The sequence below is a fragment of the Camarhynchus parvulus genome, chromosome 4 (genome assembly GCF_901933205.1).
Source record: "Camarhynchus parvulus chromosome 4, STF_HiC, whole genome shotgun sequence".
NCBI classification, from domain to species: domain Eukaryota; kingdom Metazoa; phylum Chordata; class Aves; order Passeriformes; family Thraupidae; genus Camarhynchus; species Camarhynchus parvulus.
Window position 1 is genome coordinate 55793928 of NC_044574.1, and position 26037 is coordinate 55819964.

A 26037-nucleotide genomic window follows, 5' to 3' on the forward strand; every position below is an offset into this window, starting at 1 on the left:
AGTCAATGCTGAACATGAGCAATGCTCCTTTCTGGGGCAAGCCTGAGTGGATACAGAGATATCCTAGGGCATGGACCGGCTCCTTGCAGGCTGTGCAGCGCTGGTTGAGGGTCACTTTGCGAGAGCAAGGGCTGCAGCATCTCTGCAGCTGCGTGTCCGACAGCCAAGACCCGCACACCGAGCAGCAGAAAGCGAACAGGACAAACACCTGAGCTCGCCCCGCATTACCTCTGGGCCAGGTGGGTGCCTTCAGAAGCCCGGCCCGTCCCTGCCCACCGGGACGGCGCTGCTGCCGCCTCCCTGCCGAGCCCGGCCGGGCGCAGCCCCGCAGCCCCTCACGGCCGAGGGAGGGACCGAGGGCGGGACGGGCCGGCCCCGCCTCAGCCCCGGCCGCCGTGAGGGAGCGGCTCCGTGCCCAGCCGGCTCCGCGGGGAGCAGCGCTCCGTGCCCGCCGCCGCCAGCCCGCCCCGGCTCCGGGCTCGCAGGTGAGGGCAGCCCGCGGCTCCGGGCGGGCGGGGGCCGGGCCAGGCCGGGGCCGGGGCAGCCGCGGCCTCCCGAGGCCGGACCGGGCTCCGGCGGGGCGGGGGTGCCGGCCCGGCAGCGCCCGCACCCCGCGGGCCTGCGGCGGACCCGGGTCCGGCTGGCGCTTGATCCCCCGGGCATCCCCCGGGATCATCCCCCGAGCATCCCCCCGAACATCTGTCCCGGGCATCCCCGAGCATCCCGGGATCATCCCCCGAGCATACCCCGGGCATCCCCCGAGCATCCCCCGAGCATCTCGCGGCGGGCGCGGACACCTCCGTCTCTCCCGGTTGGGTTTTGGGTCTGTCCGGTGCTTGTCTCCGTTTGTTCAGTGACCTGGAAGGAGCGTGTGAGGTGTCCTATGGGCAAACGCAGAGCAATGAATGCCCTGTTGAGCCTTTTGTCTCCGGAGCTGTGGGTAAAGCTGGTCAGGAGCAAAGCTTTAAGTTTTCTGCTATAATTGGCTGCTGTAATGCTGAATTACCAAAATCACCTGTCAGTGTTTTATTGATTCCTGCCACATCCATGAGTTTCTTACACAAGTGGCCAGTTAAGGGCATGATGTGGAAACAGGGATCTGTCAGATCCGGCTGCCTGTTCCATTGTCCACTGACAATTAACTGTGCGTATACAATGGGAAGACAGAAGCTGCTAACGTTGTCACTCAAGTGAGGCTGGAAGATTATGAACCTCAAACATCACACAGTAAACCTGTTCTGTTGCTGGGTACGATCCCAACAGTAGGTTTTTCTGTGCCTTGGGGCACTCACTCTGCCATACATAATTTTAAAGTGTGTGGGATATCCTTTATTTGAAATGTAGTGACTGCCACTGCTTTTAGTAGCAGCGACTGCTACAGTGTGATGATGTGTTTCCCATAATCTCCTCTCTGTATTGTAACTTTTAGTTTATGTTGATTGTTGTTTGGGGTTGTTTTTAAATATGGTTGCATGCTGAGCTAATATCTTTGGTTAAGCCATGTGCAGTGACACATAGGTCCCTCTTCAGAGTTATTTGGTTCAGTACCCTGACGTGCAATTTGTTTAAATTCTCCTGTGCAGTACAGATTTGCCTTCATTTCTGACATACTGAGGTGTCCCTGTTAACAGGCTGAAGCATCAGCTGTTCAAAATGCATTTGTGAAATTGGCACAAGTGAAAAATATTATTCAAAGTCGCAATAAGCAAGACAGAGCTGAGAAGAAAAACTATGTTAAAGAAAACTAGATTTGGAATGTGAGGTACCTTGTCAGCTGTTTCAGTTCTGACCCATTGAAGGCTGTAAACCAGAACAGAACTGTGCGTCTGTTACAACTATGGTTATGCTAACAAGTAAAAGCAAATTGCTGGAGCTTGTCATCTGACCAACACACCTTGTCAGGCCCATGTTCTTATCCAGTTCCAATAAAATGGTGAAAGAGATAATCTTAATCCGCATCACTTTGGGTTCAACCTGAAAAAGGTGTCCTTCATCCATGGGGCAGACAAACAGCTGCTTTGGGCCTGCTGATGCCTGACCACAACAGCAGCACCATCCCTTGCTCCTCCTGAAATGATCCAATGAAACATGCAAAAGATTGTGTCCAAGGAAGAAGGGGGGTCACTTCACTGCACATCTACTGAAGGCTGCTGGTTTGCAACAAGTGCTTGTTGGAGCCATACGTGTTTTCTGACAGGAGCCCAGGACCATTTTTTTTTCCTGGTCACTTTTCATGAGTAGCCAATGGAAAGAGGTAATTCCCCATAAAAAGATGATTGTTCCTTGACAGCAGTAGCAGCTGTTACAGCAGTTATACTAACAAATATGAGCCAGTTTTAGATGAGTAAGTGAGCTGCAGAAATGATGCCAGCTGCCTGTGTGTTAACACATATACTTACTAATCACATATCCTTTATGCCAGGCAGGTATGCACCCACTGGTTAAATTAGTCTGTCTCTTAAATTAAATTAGTCTACACAATAATTATTCCTCAGTGGGGAAGTGACCCAACTTTTATTTTTTGCTTCTAACAATTTTCTTGCTTTAGCAGGCAAGAACAAGCTTTTCTCCTTCCTACTGTTTGTCTTGTCTTTGTTAGGCTGAAAGGAGCTTACACATCTCTTCAACTCACAAAAATGAAGTAGTAGCCATGAGATCTTTTGCTTTGTTTCTGCCATCCCTCCCTGCCTGTTCTCCCTGCCCTTTACACTGCTGACTTGCAGGACTGGAGAGGATGAAGGCAATCAGCTGTGTTTACTACAGTTGCATATGGCAAATTCAGCTGCCAGCTAATTACTGAATTCACTGCTCAACATCCCATGACTTAATTTTATTTTTTTCTTTGGGAATGAAATAAAACTGCAGATTTATTTTCCCACCTAGGTCTCTGGACAAAATGGGGAACAGATTAGTGAAGCCCAAGCACCTGAGGCAGCCCAACAGGCACGTGGCAAGCCTGGCTATTGGCTGTGCTGCCAGCCACAAGTTTCTGATGGACCCATGCCTAGGCATCAATGTGATCAATGGCCCAGCTGATGTCCTCTGCAGCAAGGTACTTGAACTGGAAAAGGAGCTGAAGAGAAAAGATCAGCAGCTGCAAGAGAGTCGAAGCCACGTTGCTGAGCTTCAGGAACAGCTGGCTATGCAGACTAAGGTCATAGCAGAACTCACCAAGGAGCTTCAGAGCAAGTGCATACAGCTGAACAAGCTGCAGGATGTTGTTAGCACTCAAGGAGAGCGCTCTCTTCAGCCTTCTCCATTTAAAGTCTCTGCTGATAGGAGGAGAGGAGCCAAGGAAGGTGTATCTGCAGAGCCAACAACAGGACTGTGTGATTTGAGCAGGCAAACTATGTTTTCCCTTGAAAAAGCAACAGTCCGAAAGGATTCCAGGTGAGCTCGTTTCAGAGGGCTTCTCTGGTTGTGTTACGAGGTCGTTACTTATATCATAATTATATCTTCTCTTAATGATAAATCAGGATTAAAATATTCATCCTTTTCATGTAGGCTTTGCAGCTGTGATAGACTCTGGTTGAGTTTGTGGGTAGCTTTAACCAAGAATCATCTGTGTCCCACAGACTTCAGATGAAGAGTGGTGGGCAGCCTCTGTATTTTAGATGAGAATCTTACTTTTTTTTTGGATTTATCATTATTGCCAACTTCCTCCTTCCCTCCAGCTTCTAACAATCATGGTGTAGGAACTGAATCTTACTTGTTCCTCTTTGAATCCAATTACACCTTCTAGACTCTGACAGACCCAGAAACCTCTGTGGTCAGAGCTGACCTTGCAGACAGAGATATCAGACTGGTATCCTTAAGCGTAACTTAGACCCTCTTTTACCTTGCAGTGTAGACATAACCTGAGAGTCTGTTTAACATGGTGGTAGCCACACTCTACCTGGATGTCAGCCAGTGACTTTAGTGCCTTCAGATTTGTGGGAAGCTTTGTTATTCATGGCATATCTGAGTCTTTACCATAGTAGACCTGAGAGTTATGAGGCATGTTTTCTCATCCATCATGTCCAGCACTGCACCTTAGAGGGTGCCTCATGAATCAGAAGGGCTGCCTGAGTCACCACAAAGAGCTGAGAACTTCAGCTGGCAGTGTTTTTCCAGAGCAAGGGAACTGCATTAATGTTTTATCAGAAGTACCTGGGTAGCTTAAATCATAGCTTTAAGAGTGTTCTGTTTGTAACCTGTCTCCTCCTTGGCACGATCCTTGTACTGCAGTCCACCACATGGTTTTCTAGGGTGCCTTCAGAGACAGAATTGTAACAGCAGTGAGGAGAAGAGCCAGTGGATTAGCAAAGTGCAGCAGCCAGAAACAAAGCAGGTATTGCAGCTTAAGCAATCCAAACATAATGCAGATCATTTTTTGATGTCATGGTGGTCAAAGTATTATTTGATCTTCCAAATATTTTGGAAGCAAACATATGCCAAAAAAAGCACCACAAATCTGTAGTGCTGTGCATTGCTATTGCTATGGCTCTAAGTTAGATAAGCCTGTGATACATATGCACTTGTGTAAGACCCCATCCCCTTGCTCTTGAGGCAGCCAAATTATGAAAGGCACAAACATTTGGTTTCCTTACCTGGTCTGTAAATACTGTAGTAGGTCAAGGTCAGGCAGTTCAGACACATAAGGACAAAGTGTAACTTTCACTGTCTGCAGAATTCTGAGTGCTATACTTAGCACATACTGACCCCTTAGCCTGACAGTGTCTGTAGGGGTGTTTGGAGTTCCTGCTACCAGTAGCTGCCTCCCCTTTACAGAGAAAGGACTTAATGCAGCCCCACTGCTGTGTAAGGTAACTTTACAGTGCTCCTTGTGCAAGGAGCTGCCTTAGAAGGAGGGGAAGCTCCATGCTTCTTGAATTTGCATTGATTCCAGAGTGTCACCAGTCCCTTTTAGAAATATTTGTAAAGCAAATGGCACAATTTTATGCTATTCATATGGCAGGGGTTTGAGTGCCATACTTTTGTTTGGAGTAACTCAGCATAGATGATTTGAATGAGAGTTTAGAAGTATAGTCTCCTCTTCCATAGTTCTGGAAGGTTTTGTGCTCATTTCACGTATCAGGTTATATGCAATTACTGTATTTTATTGCAGTATTGTACACATGATGCAGGCCAGGATGAATCAAATTAGCAAGGTTGGCTTTAGATGAAAACTAAGTTAGAGCTTATATTCCAATAACCCTGTTGCTTTCAGCAGAAGGTAAGTTATGATTCCTATTTCTAAACACAGTCCTCACCATAGCTACTTGGTTTTATTTTCCTGCATCATCTCATCACCTTCACTTATTTTCAGTCATTACATGGCTAGTAACAATGTAAGTGTGTTTATGTGCCCTAGGTTTGTTCATTCCTGGATTGTCCTCAGGAGATTTTTCCCACATAACCTAGTTTTGATGGCAACCTCCCATTGCTTTATGAATACAAACAAGAGGAAGCCTTAAATGCCTCAGAAATCTGTCAGGGTTTTGACTTTGTCAACATTAGGAGCATGGGGGCTCGAAGGCAGAATTTATCCTTCAGCAGTAAAAGAAAACTATCAGCAGGGCCATAAAAGCCCCGTCAGTGCAGAAGTTGTTTAATTGCCTTCATTTCTGGTGAGAACTTGGGGCACTGCTTTATAGGCTGCCCTTGAGCCAGAACATACTCAAATCAGTAAGAACCCATAGATTGTGTATGACCTCCTTTGTTTTGGCTGGTTAGCCCTTATCCACAGATTCATCCATTGTTTCTTTTTCCATGTGTTCTCCTTAAAATCCAACCCCTGGGCTCTGCCAGCAGCAGCTCCAAGAAAGACAGTTCTTGTCTTTACAAGTCACCCATTTATTTATATGCATTTACTGCAGCAGGAAATGATGCAGAGACTGTCTCAGAGAGCAGTGAGAACAAGATTGTTCAATGGGATTGTTCCACCAGATGACTACAGCACAGACAATTCCCTCACTGACCAGGCTACCATCCCACAAGGTCTAAACAAGGCAGGCAGAGCAGTGTTTTAGAAATGAGAGGAATGCTTTTGAGAGCAATGAATGCTTGGTGAATAACAAACCCCAGCCATGCTGGGCATTTTAAACTTTGTGGTTTTTCTTTTGCAACCAGTGAGAAGAAGCTCATCACAGATGCCCTGAATAAAAACCAGTTCCTGAAGAGACTGGAGCCTCACCAGACACGAGACATGGTGGAATGTATGTACGAGAGGACGTTCCAGCAAGGGAGCTACATTATCAGGCAGGGAGAACCAGGAAATCACATCTTTGTGCTCAAAGGTGAACATTGCTCACTTGTACAGCACACAAGTGCAAGAAACAGGAAAGGGGTTTGGGAGGTTTTGCAGGGAAATCACAGTGAGGGTGTTTGTGCCTCTAAATTATTTGTCCCTATGGAGGGCAATGCATGTTTTACTAGTGACTTTTATGAAACAGAGTGAGAGCAGTAAAAAAGCACCTTGGAAGCATGAGTCTTGATTTAATGTTTTTTCATGACCTTTTTCATACCTGAAAGTCCAGAGGCCAGCAGCTCCTTTCTGTTGTAGGTGTAGTCAACCCTTTCCTCTCCAGAGGAAAAACAGGTATTATTTAAAATACAGAGAACTGTTCAGTCATGAAGCCACTCCTGAAATAATCTTACTTGTCAACATTCATAAGATACCAGTTTTCTGTGTATGGGAAATTGAAAGATGAGGTCTTCATTCATTGTTCTCAAAGATGAGGGGTTGTGTTTTTAAAACCTGCTTGGCTCTTTCTGGGAAAAAAAAATAACTTTAGGATAAGAAGGGTTTCCTAAAATAAGGTCAACAAATCTTAAATAATTTGTGCTGACTGCTACTGTGCTTCAAATTGCTGTTCAGTTATAGTTTAACACCTGGAATTTGCTCCTATCAGTAATAAGGTCTTTCATCTTTTCACCATTAAAAAAATTTGTGTTAAATTTGCATATTTCATTTACTGGGGACCACTAAAAGTCTCAGAGACTCACATTAATTGGAACTCATACTATATATAGTATGAGTTCTGTTGAGGTGGGAATATTTAAACAGGTATATCAACAAACTGGTATAAGTTGGAAAGCACATTTTCTGACTTCATGTGGATGGGTTAGTTGGAAAAAATTATGGTAATTGTGTTAGGAAAACAGAAATGTTACAGGAAAAAAGAGGAGGCACTGCAATAATATGACCACAGTGTGGTCATATTATTGCAAGACAAAATGAAAACACTTTGAAAACAGATGAAATATTAGAAAGGAGAAATGCACCTGGAACTTTTTCTGGCACATTAGAACCTTTCTTGAGGAGATGGTGTGGGCCTTGGAGAGAAGAGGGCAGAACTTTCATAACATGTTTAAGAGAAGGTTTTTGGGGGCCATAAACTGTGAAGAAGTTCAGACTTTCTTAGACTTTTGCTAGTAAAGCTCGAGAACAACTTCTTGAATGAAGATTTAATGTGCTTTTAATTTTTCTGCCCTCTCCTTTGCATTCTGCATATACATACTCATACATCTGTATGAAGAGATAAACCATGAGTCATTTCTCCTGTGATCATTATTTTGAGACTTCTTTCTTTACACCACACTAGAGTATCTCAACCACAAGGGAATGGCTTGTTGTAGCAAAGCTTTACCCATCAGGATTTAGAATGGCCCTTCCTTCCAGAGCACATCTGTAGATTAGCAGTTCATTTAAAAAAATAAATCTTTACTGGTTTGTATACGTGTTTCAAAGCACTTTTTGCACTGTTGCTCCCGTTCCTGTGTTCCAGGGGGTGGCAAAGTCAGAAATACATTGATTTGTTTTTCATTCACTCTGTGCAGCTGAGCACAGGTTTAATAGCTATTATCCTGATGATTTTTGGCAGAGGGCAGTCTGGAAGTCTTTCAGCAGAATAAACTCCTCTCCTCAATACCTGTGTGGACAGCATTTGGTGAACTGGCCATTTTATACAACTGCACACGGACAGCTTCTGTGAAAGGTACCTGAGGTTAAATACAGCAACCTTGCTCAAAATGAAAACTGTGGATTTTTGTGAGATCCCTCTTATACCCAGATTTCCTTTGAAGTTTTCATTTAATAGATGTTTGCATGTCTTGGTTATCTACAGTAAACTCACATATTTCTTCCTTGAGTTCTTTCTTCTTGGGAGCTCAAATACTATGCCATGAGCGTCATTCCATCTCTGGCATAACCCTTGATAAACAATTAGGCACCTCCAAATTGTGCTGGTTAGCCTGATCTGTAGCAAACTAACAACTAGGGCAGGATTGTGTTTTAATTGTGGATGCTTTAGTAGAGGTGGTGGTCTGTGGCTCTTATGTTCTTGTGCCTAACACAGTGCCGAGGATGAAATTGCAGTGAGTTTGAAAGCATATGAGAGCCATGGTGTTTTTAGTAGACTGGGTACAATTCTAATTCAATTTAAAATATGCAGGAATTTGTTGCTTTTGCACTTCTTTTAGTTCTGTATCACCATTATGTTACTGAGTCTTGCCTAGACCTCTTTGCAGCTGGCAGTCTGGGGACTGAGCAGGATGGAGTGGTTAAGTGTTGCTCTGATACAAATATTCCTCTTCCTGCATAAGACTGGGTGTACATCCATTAAATACCCCTGATTCCCTTTCCAACATGCCATACTTGCTCTGTGACGAACAAGTAAATGACTAAATATGGTTAAGTTCATCATTTTTCCACTCTCCACCATTTCATAAATAATACTTTGTTTGAAGACTAATTTCTGTTCTTGTCTGAATCTGCAGGGACTTTGTGCCACCAGTAAGTATGAAGAGTTCATGTTGACTTTAAAAGGAGCAACTGGAATAAAACAAGAAGTTGTTTGCTGTAAAATCTTTTGGTCTTTCTTCCTGCACCCAGTTTAGGCACTAAGTCATTGCTGGCTTTGCAGATGGAAGTTATTACATGTAATCTGTTTTTGTTGCTGCCTGATAAACAGAACAGCATCAGTAATATGATTATTTTTCTTACTAAGATGCTGTTCTAATTGAATATGTTCCCTATTTTTCTTTTTTGCCTGCTGTATAGTATTAGCATTATAAAGTAGTGTTTCCGCATAATAAGATGTCAAGCTGCTTTAGGCCTTTGCTAGCATTAATTGCTTTTGAGGTAGGACAGGAATTGTCCAATTATGGACAAGAAAAGGTATTTGAATACTTGTAAACACTGCAGAAATGCACCCCTCCCCAATAGCTTTCCTGTGATCCTTGTGGAGGCAGAGCAGTGCAATGCCATAACTGAGCATGAATAGTGAACACACATGTGAAACCCTTTCCTGATGCTGGATCTGCGCTGGTGCCCTTGTCCTGCAGCCTGTGAAAACTCACAAGTGAAGGATTTCATCCAAACAGCATCTCAATGGTTGCTGCTGCTCAGCAGCATCTTCACAGGCAGGAGCTGTATATGAAATTTGCAATGTGATTTACCCCTATGTTTCCAAATTTCTCTCTTTTTTTTTAATCTCATCTTTCAAATTGCAGGCATTTTTCTGACTCTATAACTGCTTCATTTAGTTAAGGTGCAAGATACAGGAAATACCAATTTGCAATAAGCTGGATACTTGCCATGTTTTCTTCGTGCAAAGTAAACTGAAAGATGTTATCCAGGAGAGAAATAAAACCAAAGTAATACCTTTGTTCTCCCATCCAGCATCCAGAAATATTTTTTATCTATTTTGATAGATGACAGATCATATGTGTGTATTGTGTACAATGAGAAATGACTGTGCTTCATTTTAAACCTGGCATTTTTGTTCCCTGGAAAAAATGGTTTCCTGTTGATGATAAACAGAGGAAATCAGTTGTCCCAATTTTTTTCTGTAAATTTTATCTCACAGAAAACATAGTTTTGTTCTTTCTTAGGGCAGAAGGAAAACTGCTGAATATGGTGTAGCATCTTTTAAAAGAAGAGATTAAATTTAATAGAATCACCTTTTGCTTAAAAAAATAAGAACTGTTTTGTTGTATCGGTGATTGCACTCAGAAGCTTAGTGGTTTGCATCTTTGATGCTGAATCCTGTGCCTGCTTACCATATTAATAGTTTGATTATCTTTTGAAAATGAGACATTAATATTTTGATTACCCTTTATTCCCTTATATAATGGATAGTTTGGAGGAAAAGTGTATGAGGACCACAGGAGTAAATGAAATTAAATTTATTTCTTGACCTCTGTTTTTTCTATCTTAGTGCAGATAATTTGCATATAATCTGAATTAGGGTTTGATCCAGGGCACAGTATTTAATGACATAGGTTTTGGAAAACCAACCATATTCTTCTTTCTTTCCAGTCAGCTTGTTTGCATTTTACAGCTTTTGAGTGCAGTGACTGTCTGTGATTAGGGTAGATTTTCCCAAGTGTTCAGCCCTGTCATTTCCAAGGTTGCTCAGCCTATGAAATTGCATGGAAAGCGTTCCCTAGAGGAACCATTTGGAAATCTATTCCTTACTTTAGTGAGCATTTTTTAAGTGGTAATTGAATTCTTTTAAAAGTCTGATTACAATAGGTGCTAGATATTTTAAAATTCAGCCTTGGACCTTGTGAAATACCTAGTCTGTCTTCTACCATGAGCTGATTCTGTAATAGCATCTATCAAATAATTTGGAAACATTGCTGATTTTGTTCTTTTGTTTTGTTTTGTTTTCTCAAAGCAATCACTAATGTTAAAACATGGGCACTGGACAGAGAAGTGTTTCAAAATATCATGAGAGTGACCGCACAAACCAGACAAGAGCAATACAGAAACTTCCTTAGAAGGTAAATATGATGAATTTCTATTTCTGATACTGCGTTGTGCTACTTACTAAGGTGCACAACAATACTGTCTTGTAAACAGAGAGAAAAAGGTGCTCTTCATGCAAATATGCATCAAAAGCCTGAGTAATTTGTATTTTTTTTTTCTTTTAAGATTCGTGGGAGTTTTTTTCCATTTTAATTGTTTTTCTCCTGCATCACACTAGAAAACTTCAATAGGTGCTTGAATGCCTTTAAGTAGTAGTATAAATGTATAGGGAACTTACAGGTCTAGCATTTAGAACAATGTAATAAATAAAGCTAAGTAAATCCTCCAACGAGTAGTTAGTTTGCTGCTGGAGTATATTAAGGAATATTCCTTATCCTTTGGAGATTTGAATATGAGATCTGCATGTCTCTCAATTTATGAACTAATTCCAATCTAAATTACTAAGGAATCTGCAGAGCAGAATAATTCTCTCCTGCAGGGACCACTGAGAGTGGTGCCATGCTTCTCCTTAGGAAGATGGGGAAATTAGATGCTCCAAACCACAATTAGCTGATGTAATATTCTATCTTTTTAACCCAGAATGGCCATTCTGTTATGTCTTCAAGATGCCATGCACAGAATGCCTGTGTATTTTCACATCCCTCTCCACCTCTGATTTCTATACACATTTCTTTGCTGAGCCTAAATAGATAGAAATTTCTATAATTTCCTAACTTTTACAAGTCCAAGTGATCAGAGTGGAAGGTTTTTTCATTCTTACCAGCAGTTTCACAAAGGTTTTACTGTAATTAGATTCTTTCCATAGCTGTCCAGACTACTGAAGTTTTTACCTTTGATTTTGCAGTCTCTGCAGTGCACTTGAAAATATATTCTTGAATTGCTATCATGTGTTTGGTTTGTACTTGCTGGATTCTTTTGAAATCAATCCTTCTGCCCACTAAAGTCCTTCCTCTCCTGAAATATAAAGTTGATTTACAAGCTGACCAATGTTTGCTGTATTTCTAAGTTGTGAGAGTTTATCTAAAAACCAGGATGAGAATGCTTGAACCTTCCAAGTTAAGATTTAGTTGTGTACTGTGTTCACCACTAGTTTAACTAGTTATAAAATTTGACTGTAAAAATTGCATAGATGAGAAGAGATCATGAAAAATTGTTAATGATAGTTACTTTGGGTTATGGGGCTTTTTGTTTGTTTGTTTGTTTTCTGGAAGTGTGTCTCTGCTGAAAAACTTACCTGAAGATAAATTAACCAAGATCATGGACTGCCTGGAAGTGGTAAGATATTAAGTTTTTCTAAATAATATTCAGTAAGCTTCCAAAATAACAAAGAAAAATAAAAAGCAACCAAGCTTTTTTAATATGAGAGTGGTTTTGGAGTGATCAGAGCTGAATTCCAGGTTGGCAGAAAATAATAACATCTAGTGACATAGAAGTAAGTTATATTTTTGGCATCAAAGGAGCCAAGCAAGTAGTTAAGAGGATTTGTAATCTATCCTTTATTAAGATTAAGTACAAAGTTGCTCTCCAGGACTCTTTTGGTAATCAAATTTACCTCTTTGTGATGTGGATACGTAATACTTTCATATCCCTTGGACCACATACACTGCAAGATGTAAGGGAAGAAGGCATTAGGTCCCCAGCACATGAATCCAGCCAAATACCTGTGTGCCTGAGGGCTGTATTTGCCAGCAGCCTTTGAAGGTAAAGGCCTGATCTATAACCATAGCTGGGGTTTTTTTCCAAGGATAGTGGTAACTCTTTATTCTTTTTGCATGGAGGCATGAAGGATATAGGAAATTAACCATCAGTGAAACATCCACGTGTTAAGAACTCTGCATAGTAACTTTCAAAGATTTGTTGGACAATATTTTCTCTCACTTGCCCCCCACCAGGAGTACTATGACAAGGGAGATTATGTTATTCGGGAAGGAGAAGAAGGAAACACCTTCTTTATAATAGCAAAAGGAAAGGTAAGGTCTAATAAACCTAGCTGAAAAAATAACATGTACAAACACTTGTATCTCAAAAGCTACCTTATGGGGTGTGGTCTTCAGTAAAAATGATGCAGAGTGTTTCTGCACATGCTAATAAATTCACAATATCATGATAAAAGCCTGGAGCAGCATTGCAGAGATTCAGGGGGCCTAATTTTTCATTCACAATGAACTCATGTTATACTATTCTAATTACAGTGTAATTAAATTGTGTCCTGAAGCCTCTTGACTCTGTGGCACAGATGTAAAGCCTTTTTTTTGTAATTTTTTTTTGTAATTTTTTTTGTAAATGAGATTTGACCCTACGCCTTCTCCTACATGATGCAATATCTGATGGGCAAAATATAGACTTGTGAAAAGTCCAAGTAATGGAGTCCTAGGCTCAATTGGAGAATGGCCTTTGAGGTGTCTGAGAGCCCTTTCATTTGTTAGTCCCAGAGGAGCAAGGCAGCAGCCTTTATCCTTCAGCTGATACATTGGAGGCTGACACAGGACTCTAAAGAATTAAACCAGGAGAATTTTCCACAACAAACTTCCAGTTTCCAAAACATCTCTGTGTCTGTAGATATTCTAGTTTGTTTCTTGCTAACATGGGCATCAGCAGAAAGTGCTACTGTGGAAGCAGAGTTTCGTGAGGGGAAATGTTAGTTAATTCTTCTGGAGTGTTGCCTATTTAACTGAGAAGACAAAAAGCTCATATGACATCTGCCCACTGAGGGAACTGAAATATTTTTCAGTCTTTCATTAAAATGTGACTTACTCTGCTCTGTTTCGAAAAGAATGAGGAGAAGATGTTGAGGTCTTGCCAATAAGGAATATATTCCTTCTTCCCAGCAAAAATCAGAGAGGGGTCAGGGAATGTTTGGGTGTAATTTTTGAGAGGAAGGGTAACAATATATATCTGTAATTCTTTCTGCAGCATTACTGAGTTTAAGACATTTCTCAAATACACAGAATAGAAAGAAAATCATGCAATACTTTGAAACTTTCCCTTATAAAATTTTTGTTCCTGTGCTTTGCAGGTGATAGTTACCCAGAGTACTACAGACCACTCGCAGCCTCAGGTGATTAAAAATCTATACAAAGGAGATTACTTTGGAGAAAAGGCTCTCATTAGGTTAGTTCACACTGTCTGATTCATTATGTGAATATCAGGATCTCAGCTGTCCCATCACTGTGTGTCAGATTCTACAACTCATGTCTGTTTTGAATATATTTCTTTTCATTGTAAAGTCAGTAGATGAAGGTAGTGACCAAATTTGTATTATTGTTTTGAGGGGTTGCAGAGAGAGCTTGAAAGTTTACACTGGCATCTACCTTTGGTTTTCCCTGCAGAAGTCAAATTCTGGCCCTCTGCATTGTGGCTTATTGTTAATACTTCAGTAAAAACTGTGCTGAGAACTTATGCCAGGTTGTAATTGCCAGAATGGATAAGGTCCATTGTGAGTGGAACGAGCTCTTGTTTCCACTGCCCATGGCAGTAAGAAACAGAGAAGAGGAGTCACACAGTACGTATTTACGTGTGTGATTGAGGAATGGGTTTGGGAATGTTTTATATCCAAGGACTTTTTTAGAAATAAGTAGTGAATCCTGATGTAGTGGTAATTACATCTCACCTTAATTTCTTGGAAACTTGCTAAAGGATGTCATGATCCAAACCCTATTGAAACTGGAAAAAATACTGTGCTAGACCATAATAATGACTAGTAAAAGGCTAAATGTTGTATTTGGTTCAGCAGCATTAATCGAGGTACAGGCTGCAGAGGCTGTGGAGGACTTTCAGCCAGAGCAGCTGTGCCCCTCCATGAGTGCAGTGTGAGGTACTTTAGGATTTTGACATGCTTCTGAGCTCTCCTAATGCATTTCAATTCTCAGTGACGACGTCAGATCAGCAAACGTCATTGCAGATGAGTACAATGTGGAGTGCCTCGTTATAGACAGAGAGTAAGTACATTGCTCCTTCATAAAAGATTTGCATCCTCTTTCAGCAGGTTAAAGTGACTTTCAGTGGGTTAATGTGACTTCACTGTAGGAAAAACCACAGTGTTTCCTTAAATGGATCCTGAACGAGTGGTTGTGCTTTAGGAATACTAATGAAGAGAGGCTGACAGCAAGTGCTGGAGCACAGAAGCTTAAGAGTAGTTCAGAGTTCTCTTTGCTTTCTCTCCTTTGGTGGTGATGTTTATCCTGATCTCCTGGGTCAGGGGTTCCTAAGGCCTGTTCTTGTCAGTGAAGCCCAATGCAAAGAGAGCATTCAGTAACGCTGCCTTCTCTGTCACCAGAGTCCCTGCTACATTTAGTAATGGGTCCACATCACCCTTTGTTTTCCTTTAGTTACTGATGTATTTGAAGATATCATTCTTCTTGTCCTTGACCTCCTTGGCCAGCTTGATTCCAGGTGGGCCTCAGCCATCCTTGTCTCATTTATATTTATCCTGACAACCTCTCTATATTATTCCAAGTCGCCTGACCCAGCTTCCATCTCTGTATGTTTTCTACTTGAGCCTGAGCAATTACAGGAATTCTTTATTTCTCCACACAGGTCTCTTGCCCCCTTTGCCAGATTTCTTGATCATTTCTTGAGCCTGGAGGAAGTGATCCCTGAGTATCTACCAACTCCTACTGGGTCATGACTCAAATGTTCAGCAGTTTATGATGTTTCCTTTGTGGTTTTAGGACATTTAATCAAACAGTTGGAACTTACGAGGAACTGCAAACTTACTTGGAAGGTTATGTGGCCAACCTGGCCCAGGCTGATGAGAAACGACATGCAAAGTAAGTCAGATCATTTGTTTGTTGCACCTGTAGTAGCTAATCATAAAAAAGAGTCATAGATACTTAAAATCATGGATGGTAGTTGAAGGAGATGGACCCCTAAGAATGACAGCAGTGACTGTATTAAAACAGTCTGGCTATGCTTATGGAGCCCAACAAACTTTTTCTGATACAAAAATTACATAGAATCTCAGGGTATTGACTTCCAAACAAGAATTCATTCTATTCCTGGAAGACTGAGCACAGAAAAAAAATAAATTATGTTGTGCTCAAATTTTGCGTTTTGATGGTAAGTTCTTTGACTAGTAAAAACCCCTGAAGGCCAACTTTAACTCCAGGTTTAGTTAAGGAATCTGTATTACTGTGCAGAAAATTAAGTGCCATTTCAAAAAGAAAGAAGCAGACATAAAGAAACAGTTTATTTTTAATGTTTCAGTGTAGCACTGATGGTGTTGATGTCTGCTCTTAGCTGTGGGCCCCACTTTTAGTTTATGTACCTTTGGTTTCAGTCTGAGCACTGCTGGAAGGTTAGCAGAGTGTGTTTTTCCTCTGTTCAGAAATACATCTGCATTCTTATTTCTGATAATTGTTCTGGAACTGGTACACAGTCCTTCAAGCATTGCTTCTCCAGCTTGGACTGCCCAAACTTTTGCAGCTGCCCCCATCAACAGGAATCTCACCAGGGATCAGGTCTTGTTAAAATTACTGTAGATTCTACTCAGTGAATTTGAGTACCATTTTTGTCCTAATTTACTTCTATAGGACTCCATTAAGATTCTGTTAGGAAATAAGAAGAATTTTCTTTCTTTCTTTCTCCTTTCCTCCTTGTCTTTTCCCACATCCCCTTTTCTCCTTTTCCATTTCCTTTCCTTTCCCTTATGTAGGATCACTAAAAGTAATGGCAAGGAAAAGCACTAACCTATGTTAATTTTCTTAATGCAGAGGAAGATCCTTCTGTGGACAGTTGACCAAAGAGGTGTCTTTGGAGATGATAGAGCTGAAGGAGAAAGTAGCCCAGTTCCCTCCTTCCCCATTCCAGAATTTAGAAGTTGTCACAACTCTGGGTGTTGGTGGGTTCGGAAGGGTTGAGCTTGTAAGAGAATGTTTTAAAATTATTCATGTAGCTCTCTGTCTTGGATGATTGATTTAGCCATATAATGGGAAGGATTTTGGTATTCTATGTGCTTGTGCCCCTTAGGCAGAAATAATTCTCCATAAAGCACTGCATAGTTTTAAAAAGCATTTTAGGACTTGGGTGTTTAAAGGAGCAAACCCATTCTTGTGTGCCTCCATCTCCTGCTGTTAAAAATGCCTTCCTGGTCACTGGACATAGTCATCAGTTTGTGCATGCGGAGTTTACAGACGTGCCTGCCTGCATTATGTCCCCTGAATGGCAGGCCTTTTTCCAGGAATCTGCCTAGACCTGGAGCAGTCTGAATGGCACCACGTAGTCTGTGATGGTAGAACTGCTTCTGTATGCCCCACAGCAGCTCCAGCCAGCCTGAGCTATCTCTGAGCTGTGTTCACTGGGAAATTTCCAACAATTTGCAATGGCTCTTTTGAGTCATATTCAATAGTGTGATCAGCTGTGCTTCTGGGATACCAAGGGCTTCATTAACCCAAAGCCTTAAATTCCACTCGCCTCTGGCTGAGCTGCAAACATCTGACAAAAACCTGAATGCTTTTTGTGCAGGCTGCTGAAGGTAATGGTAAATTAAAGGAGACTTTGTGCTTTTAGTGAAGTCAATAATCCTTTACAGTAGTTAGACCATCAACTATTCCATTCTGATTCATGCTTCACAAAAAAAAATTCCACACTGGAATTCTACTGCAGCATCTGAATACTAAGCTAAAAATTGAATTCTCATCCAGCTGTGGAACACAGATATCTGCTTCCTTCGTTTCCAAGAGGCCCTGTTTTAACTTCCGTATTTTTATTGCATATTGGATAATATTTCAGTATAATGCGAAATCATTTGTAAACATTCTTCCTAAACTGCCTTTCCTTTTTGTTTGTATTATGCTGGTGATTAGAAATCTTAAATTGAAATTGGGACCACTGTGATATAAACTCACTGTATGATATAAACTCACTGTAACATGTAGTGCCTGTCCAAGCTGCTGCTATTTGGTATATATAAAATGAACAGAGGGACCATTTCACTTTATGAGTGGGGACTGGGAAACTAAAATATGTGATGCTTGGCTTAAAATCTCACATAACAGTTCTGCAGAAAATCTGGAATTTGTCCCTTGTTACAGCCATCAATTTCAGTCCTGTGCTGTGTTGAAAAAGATGGATATCAATGTATCTACTGAGAATGATTTAGTAAAACATCCTTTCTTTGCCTCATGTGTTTTCATCATTTTTATTCACAGGTTAAAGTTAAAAATGAGAACATGGCTTTTGCTATGAAATGCATAAAGAAGAAACACGTAGTGGACACCAAACAGCAAGAGCACATCTATTCTGAGAAGAAAATCCTCGAGCAGATATGTTCTCCATTTGTTGTGAAGTAAGTTGAGCATAAGGTTCCCTTGGTTTTGTCCCCCAGCTGACCCCTGGGGCAGCACTATTAGGAATGAGGTTTGGCACACATGAGCTCTGGAGGAAAGACACCACAAGTCTCATTTTTATTTTGCTTTTGCTAAATTGCTGCTGTTTGTCTCCACAGGCTGTATCGCACATTCAAGGATAACAAATATGTGTACATGCTCCTGGAGGCTTGCCTTGGAGGGGAATTGTGGAGCTTGCTGAGAGACAGGTAACAGCAAACACAGCCTAACCTTGCCCTTTAAAGTCAGCCCCATGTGGCTACTGAGTAGGTTCTCTATTCAATGAAAAGATGTTTGGTTAATATTCTGGATGTTAGATATTATCTGGTTAATAACTGAGGCCTTTTCAGAACTTGATGGTGATTATTTTTGTTCCAGAGGCAGCTTTGATGAATTCACCACCAAGTTTTGTGTTGGGTGTGTGACAGAGGCTTTTGACTATCTGCATCAAATAGGAATTATCTACAGAGACCTGAAGCCAGAAAATTTAATTTTGGATGCTGAAGGATATATAAAATTGGTAAGATGTAATCAATTGTAATGTTATCCTTTTGTGCCTGTATCCTGTTTCTTTGCAGGGGGGGATATAAATAGCATGTAATTATAGAACCAGGATCCTGGAGTGTAGTAACTCTTGTGCTTCAGCAGTAAAGAGGGAGGGCTTCTCATGGCACAGTGAGGAACTAAGGCATTGCAAAGCCACTGCAAGCCATGGACAAACAGCCTCTGAGAGCTCTTGCCACAGTATAAACAGCAAAAGAAAAATTCTCCCAGCAGTCAGTTTTATTGTAAGAACAGAAACCACATTTCCCAGGTGCAGAATTACCTCCCTGTCCAGCCTGATACAATCACAGGTTCAACATTCATTGACTCCATTTACAATCACAGGTTCTCTCTCTTTGTGGAGAAGGAACACAGAAAAGAACTCCTGCCAGGCTTTACTGTGACCATGAGAAGTGCAACAAGAATACCCTTCAGGGAGCTTGAAATATCCATTCCGAAGACAATGAGCAACCCGCTGCTGTCCAGGGACAGTAAATCTCACGTCCTCAAGGAAATCATGGGTTGTTCTCCCCAGAAAGAAAACTATTCAGAAAATTACTTGTGATAATAGATGTATCTGTTTTATAACATTCAGTAATCCAGTGGAATTACCTCTCCCTCCTTCGCAATTCCACTGTGTGGTTGTTCTAGCTGTAAACTAGCATTCTGGGGTTTTTGCAGAAAGTGAGGAAGCAATTAAGACCTTGAGGCTTCCCAGTGCAAAACTCCTCTGCATTATGCAGCATATGTTGATTTTGATCAGGTTGATTTTGGATTTGCAAAGAAGATTGGATCAGGGCAGAAAACCTGGACATTCTGTGGAACCCCTGAGTATGTTGCCCCTGAAGTCATTCTGAGTAAAGGCCATGACTTCAGCGTGGATTTTTGGTCCCTTGGGATTCTTGTGTATGAACTCCTCACTGGCAGGTAAGTGCCTCCTACTCAAAGTTCTTATCTAGTTTATCTGTTACTAGAAATCTTTCCAAGGTTCTTTTTAGACAGCCTTGCAAAATGATATTTCAGTATGCAAGTCTTACCTTCCATCATTTCAGAAATGTCTCAGACCTAGTGGGTTATGTGTTCTCAGTTCTGCCTTATCCAGGCACAAGGTGTAATTGGCAGGTGTAGGGCTTCTGCAGCTGCTGCTGCTGTTTCCTGTGAGGAACAAATGACAACAGACTGTTCTCTTCCCTGTTAGTGGGTGATGGGGTGCAGTGGGGTGGGTGAACTGTAAGCAGGGCTCTCTCTTTAGCTCCCTGCACACTCCTATGACATGCTCAGTGGCAATACGAAGTGGAAACTTCTCTGAGTTAGGCTTAAAGGGACACATGGTCATGCATTTTACCTGGTACCTACAGAGAGCTTCTCAGCTTCAAGCCAAGTGGCTTGAATTTCTATTATCTTAAACAGGCTGAAAGGGTGAGGGTTGTAAAAGTAGGAAGGTGGGCTTTTTTCCATATTTTTTCTATATTCTCAAATATTTGCTTAGATAAGTAGTGGCCACATCTGCTCTTGCCAGATGTTCCATTTAGCAGTGTTGCTTTCTTTTTCCAGCCCACCATTCTCTGGGGCTGATCAGATGATGACGTACAATTTGATTCTCAAAGGCATTGAAAAGCTGGATTTTCCTAAAGCGATAACAAGGCGACCTGAGGATTTGATCCGCAGGCTCTGCAGGTAGGAGGGGGCAGTCTGGGGCAAAGCCTGAGTGTAGAGAGATTGAGCTCTTTTAGGACTCACACTGAGCACTGAATTCCTGACAACCTTATTTGGAATTGTTATGCATGGCGTGGTCTATTCTGATTGAATTCAGTATGCATTGCATGCCCCTGAATGTGTCACACCTCTGAGTCTGCAGAGGCAGCAGAGGCTCTGGGCTTTCTCTGCAGCTGAGAATTTTTTCTGAAACACATCTTTGGGAAAATTTATTAAGTGAGGGCTGAGGAAAGAGCTAAGGGATTTGATTTTCAAATCAAGCACATTGTTAAAAAAAATAAAAGGCTTCCAAAATTACTTAGGCATATAGATTCTACAGAAAACATAGGGCACTTAAAGACTGGCTTAAGTCCTTTAGAAAATGTGCAGAAGGTGATATTTTAAAAGGGCCAGCCTAGCTTAGTGGCCTGCACAACTGTGGCTGGTGACACTGGCTTTGGATTCCCAGCTCCTAGGGGATTTCATCCATGGCACTGGGAACAACAGTCAACATTCTTGTGTACCACAATTGGAAGGATCTTTGTAGCTGTAAATTTTGATCTGCCTCCTTTTGTAACTCAGACCTGCTGGCCAGGAAAAAAAAGGGATATGCAACTAAAACTCAGCCAGCTGATTTCCCTCTGCTGCTTCTCACAGCTGAGTGACACTGCTTTGGCTTTCTAGAAGGTTTCTCCATCCTCAGAAAAAAGGAGCAGTGAGCAACACCTCATTATATCTCCTCATGAGGCCGCATGTTTTATGCAAGCTGCATCCCTGTGCAACTGTTAAATGCAAGCAGTTAGGACCTATAAATGCTCTTTTTAAAAATAGGAGTATTTTATATATTCTTATCCTTATTCTTTTTTTTTTTTTTTTTTTTTTTTTTTTTTTTTTTTTCTGAGGCAAAACCCTACAGAAAGATTAGGCAATTTGAGGAATGGAATAAATGACATCAAGAAGCACAGGTAAGCAAAAGAGACTTCCAAGAAGAAAATTTGGGGGTTTATTTTGAAATATTTTTAACATGTTAGATCCCAGACTGGTAAACTCATAGACATCTCTGTTGCTCTTGAGTATTTTTGCAACTATAGCAAGCAACAATATGAATGTAAATTCTCAGCATGATTATCTAGAAATCTTATTTTTTACTGATTTTGCTGCAGGTTGTTGATGTAGGAGTTTAATTCAGTTCTTGGAGAAATCAATGCCAGTTCAGCATCTGCCTCTCAGACCTCCTGACCCTTCAACATTTGATTTTTAAGAATGAGTAGTTAAGGGCTCCATAGCAATAATTTTAGGGGTTTTGTCCTCTTTCTTGTAACAAAGAAAGTCTTTCTCACAGTGAATTTTTCTAATGCAAGCCTTTCTTCTAACAAAGAAAACCCTCTGTAAATTAAACATTTTCTGCTCTCTCTTTTTATCTGAGCTGTTTCCAAGCCCTTCACTTTGTGCTTGGGGAAAGCAGTTCTTTGATTTTTCTGCTTGTCTTCCTCCTCTCATGCTGTAAAAAGGGTGGCATTCCAAGGAGGCACACAAGCCTCTGCATGGCTGTGTTTCTGCATGCATTAGCCTGCCTGTCTGTGCCCCTCCTCAATGCAGAAGTGCCAAAGGGCCTGGTGGTCCTGACACTGCCCCTACCTTGTGTGGCAAGGAGGGTGCTCCATATTCCTCCTTCTAACTGTGCTCTTACAGGAGTTTGCATGGAAAAAGCCTCTTATAGCCCTTGTTTGCCTGATTTTTCAGCTGTTTGTGGTATGATGTCTGAAAAGAACTTGTCTTTCTCTTTTGGTGTCTCCCTGTCTTTCATCTCTTTTTAATCAGGTGGTTGAGTGGCTTTAACTGGGATAGTCTGAAAGTGAGGAAATTGACATCGCCTTTAAAAAGAGAGGTATTGGCTTTGGCTTTCAGTATCATAATGCTTTGCTAACACAGCTTGGCTACAAAGGAGAACTGATGGTGATAGCAAAACTTCCTAAAGATGCATTTGAATTATTACAGTTCAACATTTTTTGTGAAAATTGAATGAAAGAGGGACAGCAAGCAATACATAACTTACAGTCAGTCAAGTAATGGAAATATTATTCAGCCTGTGTACTTTGCATTACATTTTCAACATTACTAGAACAAATGGTGTTTAGTCAGAAACTAATATTGAAAAAATATATCTCCCTTGGTAATGGGCACATTATTAAGATGCACTGTTCATATTACTGTGAAGAGTATAGGGTTTGTGAGTACACAAATTCCTGTGTTCTCCTGCTACTGAGTTCCAACACATCCTTGAGTAAGCTCCCAGTTTTAAATGGCCTATTTGTTTTTGCCCTTAAATGAAAAAAGACTAAGGATAAAGCATTTGAAGCTCACTTTGATCTTAATTTGAAACAAAAAGTGATTCTGAGGTCTGCTTTGAGTAGCTACCCTGTGACTGTAGATTTGGTCTTAAATGGCATTCAAATTGTACATTGTGGCCCAGTTTTCGTACTGAATTAACAGGGTTTTGGATGAAATCAAGGATTTGATATTTGGGAATTTCTTTTGTACAAGAAGGCTAATGCCACTGTTCTGTTGTACAATGTAATTACTGGAGGTATTTCTTTTAAAGAATGAGGAATTGCATCCATTGAAAGACATTATCTTTATCATATTAGACTTTCATTTCCATGTTGGGAGCAAGAAAAATTATGCATCAATAGAGAACAATCAATAGAGAACATTTTCAAAAGGTATTTTCTGAAACACCCTTTTGTATGTGTCTTCCATGTCCTAGTTGTCTGGACCAACTGATTACAGCTACTTTGACAGCTATCCACCTGAAGTGGGAAGCCCTCCAGATGAACTTTCAGGCTGGGACAAAGATTTCTGATCACTTTTCCTTCTGGTACATTTATAGAGACTCATAGGCATCAGTTCTATCTTGTTTTTTGCTTAAAATTAAGTTACACAAATTACACAGCACTCCTTGAAGAACAGAAGACAGTACAGAACCAGAACTTGTTTGGATAATCCACCAAAATCTGTGTGTTTTATGGCAAGGGCATGCATTCAGTCAGCAGAGGTAACCTGAATTTATCTTTTTATACACAGTGTCTCTATGAACATTTCCCAGATACCATTGATTGGATTTATGGTTTTGCCACTAAAAATATCACTAGCTGAAATTTTGATATTAACAAGGTTACCATAGATCTTTTTTTGGGTGGAGAGGATGGGTATCAAAAGCCAACAGTTGTGACATTTGTCAGTAGATAAAACTATAGGCACTTGTTTTTCTTTTTCTCTGCTGTGTTTCACTTTTCCTCCAAAATGTCCTGTATTGCACTGATCCACAAATGTGTAGAAAAGAGACTTTTACTGGTTTGATTTAGCTACAGCCAAAGGGGTATCACTGTGTAAGCTGCCTGTCTGTCAGTCTAGTTTTGCGCCAGGTTGGATACGTGAGACTGGTCAAACAAAAAGATGTATGCATAATAGAAGTTGCCTAGAGAATCAGACCATGATATGCATTTCCCTTACTGCTTCAAAGAGCCATGTGCCTTGCTTAAAATGTTTTGCTTTTGTGTAGTGTGAAGATAAAACAGATGGACAAAAAGCTTTTACCTTGCAGGGAAAAAATGCAGATGGATGTTGTGCATTCGTGGCTTATACAGGAAAATTCTGTGCTATGAACCCCAACTGTTGTTGAAGCAGGGATGTTCCTGGGTTTCATGCTGGGTTTATGGGATGGATGCATCTGCAGCCACTGCTTGGATTTATTTCAGCTCCTGCTGAGACCAAGTCCTATCTAAATTTCCGGGCTGAAGCTGCCGCAGCTTTCCCGCGTTTCACAGGCTGGATGGAAAACCTCCTGGGCAACTTGTACTGAGTGCTCAGGGTTTAGTTACCCATGGCTCCTGGGAGTGACTTCTGCCACTGGGAAGGGGAAAATGAGGGAGGGAATGCCTCAGGGGCAGTTCCATGCTTTGTTACATGGTTATAATTATTTTTCACTGGTGGGTGACTATTGCTTTGACAGCAAATCAATTTAAATATTTTGCATAGCCTTCAGCCTGAATAAGGCAATAGAATATTTTCCACTGAATTTAATGAAGGTTGGATGGAGCCCTTGAAAGAAGACACTACATATTTAGCTGGTTTTGTTTCTCTGCCTGTTTGCAAATTATTATGGAAATTTGCAGCCAGCAAAGCCTGTGCAAAGTGGAATCAGAGAGGGTGGAGCAGAGGCTGTGAGCTGGGACTCTAGATGGTTGCAACTTAACTTTGTTTAGTAATACCAAAGACTAAATTTTATTTTCAGGATTTAGATGAAGCACTAGACATTATGTATTTGTGTTTCCCTGTGCATCTGTCTTTCTCTCATAAATATTTTTATTACAGTCAAAATAATATTGTGCCAAGTTTTATAAAAAGCTTTTGAATGTATTTTTCCATTGTATTTATATGTAGTTTCCTTATATATACCTATATATATAAAATAATAATGGGGGGCATATATATGTTTTTTTAAGTGAAAAATTATCTGTATGATAAGTTTAGTGCAGTTAGCATTAAGTCTGTGCAGCTGTGGGATATATTTCCTTTATAAAATTTAACTTAGCTTGTTTATTTGTGTGCAAATAAAGTAAGCTTACAATGTAATGAGATGAACATTAAATTTTTACAAGCACGTTCCATACAGCAGTCCAGATGCAAAGACTGGATTTATACTTCTTGTCTACGTGATTCAGATGAGACTGAGGCAGAAAAGGCTACCCTGGAGAGAGAGCCACTGATGTCATTTCTTGCAGCATGTCCTGCACTCAGATTTTGTTTTCCCTAGTGGATATTGAGAAAATGAATGTAGGAGAAGCTGCAGTAAATGAGGTCACAGATTATTTTGTACTTATGTACAGTTCCCATGTACATTCAATTCATTCTAGTTCTGGCATGCATGCCAGAACTGAGGGGACGTTTTCCAGAAACAAGCAGAAGGTGATACAGGAGAGACTAAATATTACTTTGACAGACAGATGTGCTTCAGACTTCAGCTCAACACCAGTGGAGTTATGCTGAGGTAAAACAAGGGGATGAGTGAGTGAGTCAGGCTCAAGTAGTGTCACAGTGCAGGAGATCATGGGAGAATTGAATGGACAATTAGGATGATGATCAGATTAAGTTTATTGCTGCATTTTCTAATTTAAAGTCATTGAATTGATTTTGACATTCAGGTTTTGGGCATGCTGTGGATACGTTAGTAATTCTCTGAGCTCTGTCCCTGGTGTTCTTCTCTGTGCTTTGCCTTTCTGTCCTGTCAGCTTTGCTTTTATGGTGTGGCTCCCTCAGAAACTCAGCTGTAGCTGTGCTTTTTCCCCTGCACTCCTGCCACAAGAGAACCTGCCTGAGGAGGCAGGAGGGATGAAGAATGTTCCTGACAGAGAACAGTTAGCCTAGGCTGGTGAGATGAAAGTGCCTTCCCCACCTACCAGATCAGAGTGGAAGTGCAGGTGAGCACTTCAGAGAGGCAGGAACAGCAGCACAGTGAGAGGATACAGTGTAGTGTCAAGAAGAATTTTTATCTTTGTCTGACAAAGTCCTGAGAGATTTAAGTCCCTTGATGATTTTGAAGTCCCTCTAGAGAGCTGTGTGTTATTTTGGGTTTTGACTCCTTTGACAGTTTGACAATCTGGCTCCCTCAAAATTGTGTAGAAAGTGTGGGAAAGAAGAGAAAATTAAAACCAGCCT

The 26037-nt window shown here is 41.0% G+C and overlaps 1 protein-coding gene across 1 annotated transcript; it reads left to right on the plus strand.

Moving 5' to 3' along the window:
* Positions 1–378: 378 nt before the first annotated feature.
* Positions 379–24243, plus strand: PRKG2 (protein kinase cGMP-dependent 2). Its single transcript, XM_030947395.1, has 19 exons — positions 379–485; positions 2884–3390; positions 6112–6278; positions 7866–7979; positions 10665–10770; positions 11968–12031; positions 12649–12726; positions 13773–13867; positions 14626–14694; positions 15427–15525; positions 16468–16618; positions 17905–18041; positions 18201–18290; positions 18460–18601; positions 19388–19551; positions 20179–20301; positions 21222–21284; positions 22141–22207; positions 23087–24243. The coding sequence occupies exons 2-19, from the start codon at positions 2897–2899 to the stop codon at positions 23180–23182; spliced, it is 2319 nt and encodes a 772-aa protein (XP_030803255.1). The 5' UTR covers positions 379–485; positions 2884–2896; the 3' UTR covers positions 23183–24243.
* The last annotated feature ends 1794 nt before the right edge of the window (positions 24244–26037 follow it).